Here is a 7,974-nt window from a genome sequence, read left to right as displayed (position 1 = left end):
TTTTCTATTTATATAATTACAGCAGTTGTATTTGTTTTTTAGATTCCCAATCCGAAACTCAATCGGAAACGACAAAGCTTGATGTCGGAATAAGAATTTGATTACCATGAGTGAATTATTGTAACAATATTATTTGTAATGTATACATATATGTATATATATATATAAATGGTCAATATAATTTTTTCACTAATTTTTCACAGATTTTTCAATATTTCTATGCATTTTTTGTGTTTTCAAACTATCTAATGCTCAAACTCTAATATATTTTTCATATTCTTTGCTGGATACCGTATTGGTTCGTCTTATTGATGTATTTTTATTTGCCAAGAGGATAATAAATGATCAACTTGCTTAACTTACGAATTGGTTGAGGACACGGCTGAAGCTGTGGTGGCACCGGGCAAGGCATTGGGGCTGGACAAGGCGAAGGTGGTTGTGGTGATGGAGTTGACGCTAAAAAAAAACAGGACCCAATTAAATTCCGAATTAATAATGAATACTCTTATAAAGTGCAAATAGCCCATAAATTAATTTTCCAAGCTATTATTGATTTTAATAATAATAATAATAATAATAATAATAATAATAATAATAATAAAATTGTCCAACAGTATACAAACCAATTACAGGACAAAGTTTATAAAAATTTATATAAATGAAAAAATAAACCAACACAGATTAACTAAAAAAATAACAATACATTGATAAAATGAGGTAACACGAGTACAATTATTATATTCAAGTGTCACTGGCATATTTAAACGTGCAATACAAAGTTTTCAAATTACAATAAAATATATCATATGAGGTAAATATTTTATTGTCATTATTACATTATTGTCATTATATTCATGTCATTATTAGTTCAATCAAATTACTTTTTCAGGTGCCAAAAAATAGTTCAGTAATTGAAAATATGTAAAAATTAGGAAAAATTCCGTAGAATTCAATGAACTACTTTACCCCTCCTGAATTTTTGGGCTTCATTTTCCAAATGGCGCCCAAAGTTCGCAAAAAACAGTTTTTTTCATTTATAGAAAAACTAAACATTTTAGAAAAAAATGTTTCAAACAAAAGTTTTAGAAATTTTTAATATGGATCGAATAATCCCGGTTTTGATCGATAAATAAATAAATTAGTTATTGCAAAAAAAAACCGCTAAAAATCACAATTTTTTCAAATAGATGTATCTCTTTCAAAAATAATTTTTTTTATGAAACTTGGAAAAAGGGTGAGTAAAATAAAATATTTTTTCAAAATTGAATGTTTTATAGTATTTGCTAAAATCGAGTTTTTCGAACGTTTTTGTAAAATCCCCATAATTCATAGGCCACCACATCTGTAAGAACGGGGTTGGGCTTAAAATTTTCTTTAATAATTACACCATTATCTGTAAATATTGCGCTAGCCTCAAATCGATTTGAAATATCGCAAAAAACGATCGAAAAATCGGTTTTTTTACGGGACCATAAAATTAATGATTAACTTTTTGATTTCAAATCGTATCAAAATGTCGATATTGCCATTCGTAAGTTGACATTTACGACAAAACAGGGGCCGAGACAAATTTTTTTTTCGAAAAATCGTCACGACATCATTTATTAATATTAAGAGCTGAAATTTACACATGTTATAGTTGAATACTTGTACTTCAATATCAAGAATAGTCTGCAACGATTGGTCACATTTTCTTTTAATAAATTTCATTTTTATGGGCCCCGTATATTGCTTGCTCGGCTCGACACGTCCATGCGCGCGGAGGGGGGGAGACTGTAATACTACTATTGTATATGTCGATCTTACGTAACGAACTACATGTATTTTTTCTTTTCTTGTACATTTATAAAGCTTTTTTTTATCAGTTATGATTAATTTCTACAACTTTTGTTTAAAACATTTTTTCTAAAATATTTAGTTTTTTATAAATGAAAAAAACAGTTTTTTGCGAACTTTGGACGCCATTTTGAAAATGAAGCCCAAAAATTCAGGTAGGGTAAAGTAGTTCATTGAATTCTACGGAATTTTTCCTAATTTTTACATATTTTCAATTACTGAACTATTTTTTAGTAAAAAAAATGAGGTATTTTCGACAATTTCATTGGCCCATATACACTTTAAATACAGAAACTGCAGGACTAGATTCATTACCAAAACGTAAGAGTTTGCTCAATAAATTTTTTTCCTACGGGACTCGCCCCCCCAAGGAAAAAAGTTTATAGAGCAAACTTTACTTATTTTTTGGCAATTCCTGCAGTTTCTGTATTTAAAGTGAAATCACCCTGCATATGAGAGACGTCAATAAACAATAGTATTAGCAATAAGACAATAAAAAGTTCGCGGAATACGACTATAAAATGTAAGGAGTTTAAGAGATGGGACAGTTGATATTCTTACTCAGAAGCGAATGTAAATACTTTAAGCTGTAAAAGTTCCTTCTAAACTCTAAAGAATTAAAATCAAAACGAGTTATTAATTCGTACGTAACAAAGCTTCGGTATCTACGTAGTAATAAAAAATAATTGAATTTACTTCCCGCGTGTATGATATTACCTTACATTTCGAAATATTTAAGTTTAAGTTATTAGAAATGCACCACTGTGAAACCTTATTTAACTCATTCGAAAGAAACATGCGATCATGTATGCTATCGATAGATGAATATACTTCCAAATCGTCAGCAAAAAACAAAATGTTGTAGGTAATACAATTGTTGAGATCGTTAACAAATAAAGAAAAGAGTAATGGTCCAAGGTTGAATCCTTGAAGGACACCTGACGTAGTAGGGTAAACTTATTTATAGCCGTTGTAGGTAACATTTCAATAACTCTACTGCAGTAGCAGTGAACCCGTAACTAGCTAATTTGTATAGTAATATTTTATTATCTATCCGATCAGAAGCCTTTGAAAAATTCATGTAGATAACGTCGACTTGGCTTTGGTCATCTATTACACTTGACAAATATTGAGTCATACAAATTAAATTTGTGTTAGTAGATCTCTTTTCCATGAACCCATGCTGGTCAGGTAAAATTATGTTTTTAAATTGTGGATAGATGTCCGACAATGTAGTGACAAGTTGGACATTATGTAGCTGATATGCTAAAACATAAGCACAGTCATTAACGAAAACACTAGGAATTAAATTGGGTCCACAGATCATTTTGTTTTTGAGTTTGCCTATCGAATTAATAATGTCATTTTCAGAAAACTCATGAATGAAAGCAGTGGGCATATTTATATCGATGAGGAAGTCCCGGCTACCTTCAAAGGTAGCTATTATCGGATTGAAGAAAAACACTATGAAAGTATGACTCAACAATAGCATTCGGGTTATTTAACTATCGATTTTCACTATCGCGCATAATACCTGGAATTCTACTAACCTCCCTTTGTTACTGACAAAAGACCAAAACTTTTTTGGATCGGTTTTTATGTCACCTGCAACATTCACTAAATAATTTTTGTAGTCCCTATCAGCAAGAGATTTTGCTTTTTAACATTCTTAAGATTATTTAGGTTAGGTACTAATACTTTTATGTTTTGCCGACAAAAATTTTCTTTTAGTTTTATACATTTTTTTAGTTCAGACTTGAACCAGACTGGATATTTCTGTTTGTTTTTGTTATATACCGAGGTACATGAGCTTCGACAATTTTATAGAGTTTGGTATAAAATGTTTGGCACGCCAAATTATCATTTCTCATCCAAAAAAGAAAACTCAATCGCTAACATGGCGTTATAAAGTGTAGGAGTTCGGAGGAAATTTATAAAGACATTTAACTTGTAAATTAGCAAAGAAGATAATGGCAGGATGATGATAATTTTCAGTAACTAATGGTGAATCATCATGAAATAGGTATGTACATCGCAATAGTTTCTTGATAAGACAAGGTCTAATATTCGATTATTTAAGTTAATGATGTTACACTGATTTAAATCCAAAAAATTGATGCACGACTTTTTGGGGCATCAATAGCCAACATAAGACTTGGTACATTGAAATCTCTCAGGATTACAAAATTCTCCAGATTACGCAAGTAGGTAGATACTGTTCAAATTGCTCGAGAACAACTGCAACGTAAAATCATTTGTGTCCGGAGGAATATATAAAATAAATACAGAGAATACATAGTGAACGTCATTATTGATGGCATTGTGTATGGCCTAAATGATTTGGAACCGAGAGGGACTATCCCATTTTGTCCTGCCTCATCGCTGTGCACCTGGACAACCTCCTGTAAGCGCTTTGTGGGGCCTCCTTTTGTCCTGGCCTACTCCCGCCGGCAGGGGACCTGTTCTGGCGCTCTTCTTATCTTCTCGCTTCATTTTCGCCAGCTTGTTTAACCCCCCGGGAGATCGTGGACACGTGTGGCGGTACATCTCGCGCCCTTGGCCATCGAGCCAAATGATTCGGTGGGCTAGAGAATACATAGTGTTGCAAAAATAGTTTAATACCAACAAGATCCTACTTGCAATAAATACGCCACCAACACGGGTTAATCCAGTTTGATCAAAATTGCGTTCACATATGGTTACATTAAAACTGTTTGGAAAGAGTTCAAAACTTGACACATCATTGGAGAGCCAGGTTTCCATCAAACAGACGAAGTTAGTGTGACACACACTGACACCAGCGAAAAATGAATCCATCTTACAATTAGAACTTAAACCTCGAACATTCTGGTACTGGATGTGTACTGCAGGACTCTTTCAGTTTACCGTAACAATTTGGGGAATACCACGCACAAATTTAATCTGTAAGTTGCCTTCTCCACTATCTTCTCTCTGCTGCAATTCCAGTTTCAAAGATGTTAAGTATTCGGGTTTCTTTTATAGTTCTATGAAAAGAGATAAAGATCCGATTTAACCTGGTATTATTAACTTTAGCCGACTTGAGATTGTGAATAATATAGTGAACAGATGATGCATGTCCAAGGCGCACTCTTATCGGGCGAGGTTTATTGTTGCAATAAATTTCTCTAGACGAATAACTTTCTGCTCACTGGAAAGATAAGTGTTTGAAGACACCTGGTTGATGATATCCAATACTTGGCGTTCCATGCATACATTTACCAGTCTTGTAGTTTTATCTAGATTCAGGAACTCCAAAAATAATAAATTGCATTTCTTGTTTTGCCTGTCTTAGAATTCACGAATAATTTATTCGAAATTGGTATTGACTATTTTAAAGAAAAATTCTGAAATATGTCAATTTTTGTATTAAAAATGACTGTCTTGTGAAATAATATTTCTCCCCATTTCACCCCTGTAACAAAGGAGTCCATCTCCCAAAATTTTTATATTGGAAAGTTACACGACACATCATTTTAAATAGATTAAGTTTTCCTATTCATTGATACAAACACCATTGTTGAAATGAAGTCAATATTGTTTCTCAAGGTAATGTCATTTAAAAAAATTAATAACAGACCTGTTTCAGGTTTTTCCATAAATGTCAGTAATCCCGGGAAAATTAATGTATCCGCTTTATATGAATCGCTAAGATGTATTTCAAAAATGGCAACGAAATATATGACAATTTTGATCTAGATATCCACAAAAGAATAATAGAAAATTACTCTAGACACCCTAAACATTTTTCTAAAAAACCTCTATCTATAATAAATTCGATCTTGCGAGAGTAAGATAAAAGGTTACAGTTTTCGCGATCGTTGGCCAAAACAGATTTTTTTTTTTTAGTTTTGAGTATTGCAGCAAAAAAAATATGTTTTTGATATGCTGAGCGATAAATGTAATGGTTACAGTTGGACTTTTCATTTTCTCAGATTTTTATTATTATTTTTTTTGCTCGATACCATATTATTAATGTATTTTTATTTTCCAAGAAGATAATAATTAACTTGCTTAACTTACGAATTGGTTGTGGGCACGGCTGTGGCTCTGATTGCACCGGGCATGGGAGTGGGGTTGGACAAGGCTGAGGTGGTTGTGGTGATGGGGTTGGCGCTGGTGTTGGCACTAAAAAAAGAAAAAAATATTAAATTACGAATTATGAACGAAAATGCATATCTCCATATTAATTGAATTTGAAGAAAAATCCTGAAATACTACAACTTTTGTTTTAGAAATGTCTTACGAAATATTTCTCTACAAAGGGTCTCAGTAGATAAGCTAGGGGCGTACGACGCCAAAATCCCATGTATTTTCTTATGAAGGTTCATCCTGGTCATTTTTGACGAATTTTACCCCCTCTCCTCCATTTTTAGGCCACGACCAATCTGAGCGTAGCAGCATTCAAATTGGCCACGTCTCTTGACCAATCAGATCGCGGCAAATTGGCGGTAAATTCAAAATTTCTAGATTTAAACGCATGCACAATAGAGATCGGAGTGAAGGAGAGAGGTGGGCTGCAATTGACGGTAAATTTAAAGTTGGTTTCGAATTTTATTTAAATTAAAAAAGTCTTGCTCTGTCTGAGATTCGAACCCCGAACCTATGGATTCCAAAGCGAGCCCGTTACCTCTAGACCACCATAGTAGCATCTAACAACAGGAATAATGTGCTTGATATACTGATGCTAAATAATATTTCAGCTATTAGTATAAAACTTACGGTTGGGTAGCGCTTAAAAGGATAAAAATTTAATTACTAGAATTCCATGTTATTTAGGAAATGAGTTAATATGAACAAAAATAAAATATGTTTAATACNCAATTCAGATACTAATATCTGCAATATGGTTACAAACGATAGAACACTGCTTATATATTTTCCAAATGATCTCAAGTCAGCGGTTTTAACGATTACGGTGGGGAGTAACGAATCCATGAAACATTATACATTATTGTATAGGCCTTAATGGAACACTTTACATAGCTTCATATGATTTTCGCTCATCATAAAAATAAATAAATAGAAAATAGGATAAAAAAAATTGTTCGCTTGACTTAAGAGACGATTCCAAAATATTTCAGTTATTCACTCAGAAAAAGTGAAAATATGAAAATGTGGATTTTTATGTTTACGAGGGTGCTCTTTCAGAATTCGTGATGAGTAAAGACCTAACTCGAAAAAAAATATGATTTTTGGAAACATTTTGGATTCTGAAATTTTTTTTTTGGATTTTTTTAAATATGAAATGAAATATACTAGAATATAGTATAAAGTTCGATAGATTAGAAAAATTTGACCAATGCTATTTTCTGAAAATCTCAATAGGTAGTGTGTCAAGGTCACATATTTTTTTGCTTAATATACAAAAATTCAACATGATTTGACATTCCCTAATCGATCTTGTATTAAATTATTCAAAAATAAACCTTTAACAAAAATCCTATACACATCTGAAATTTGAACATTTTTGAAATAAATTCTGAAATCTAAAAATAAAACCAATAGTTGAATTTTTTTCAAATGCTAGCGAGTCATAGTAGAGGATGAGTAGAGAAAAAAATTCATATAAACTTTATCGTCAAGCGTCGCGTACGAGGGTTAGGGGTAAAAACGAAATATTTCTTGAACAGTTTTTTTGTTATAACTTGACTACTAACAGGGATAAAAAGTTGATTTTTTTTATAAAGAGGAATGAGAAAGCTTTCTAATTATGGTATAAAATTTGATTTCGCAACTAGTAAGATAATCGGGGGTGGGGGTAGCTCAAAATTTTACATAAGGATGAGAGGTCGCGATCTTACTTTTCGAATTCTGGGACATAAATCATATGGCCTATCTAAATACGAAACAAAAAGCGGACAATTTTTTGCTCATCAAAATCAGGCTAAAGAATTCGCAAATCAGAAAAAAAAACAGCGAATTCTTTTGAAGGAATTTACCAAGCTAATACCGTAAGTTTTGAAGTAAAATTAAATCGATTTTCGCATTTCTCGTCAAAAATATTGTTCGTATTTTCAAAGCTGCATATTTTCTAAAATAATGGATCGATTTTCAAAAAGTAAGAATCGATGTATAGAGAATTAAAAGCCCTTTCTAATGACCCCCCACTTGACCCCC

At 32.3% G+C, this 7,974-nt stretch overlaps 1 protein-coding gene across 1 annotated transcript in view; it reads right to left on the bottom strand.

The window, feature by feature from the left end:
• Window positions 1–319: 319 nt before the first annotated feature.
• Window positions 320–7,974, bottom strand: part of LOC108913066 (small proline-rich protein 2H-like) — a 20,607-nt gene continuing 12,952 nt past the window's right edge. The window contains exons 2-3 of the mRNA XM_023456029.1: window positions 5,878–5,982; window positions 320–456 (exon numbers count right to left, since the gene is read on the bottom strand). Coding sequence (XP_023311797.1) covers window positions 320–456; window positions 5,878–5,982 — 242 coding nt within the window. The remainder of the gene's footprint in view (window positions 457–5,877; window positions 5,983–7,974) is intronic.

This window comes from Anoplophora glabripennis, unplaced genomic scaffold, assembly GCF_000390285.2.
Source record: "Anoplophora glabripennis isolate ALB-LARVAE unplaced genomic scaffold, Agla_2.0 scaffold1031, whole genome shotgun sequence".
Classification (NCBI taxonomy): Eukaryota; Metazoa; Arthropoda; class Insecta; order Coleoptera; family Cerambycidae; genus Anoplophora; species Anoplophora glabripennis.
This window is presented reverse-complemented; position numbering and strand designations above follow the sequence as displayed.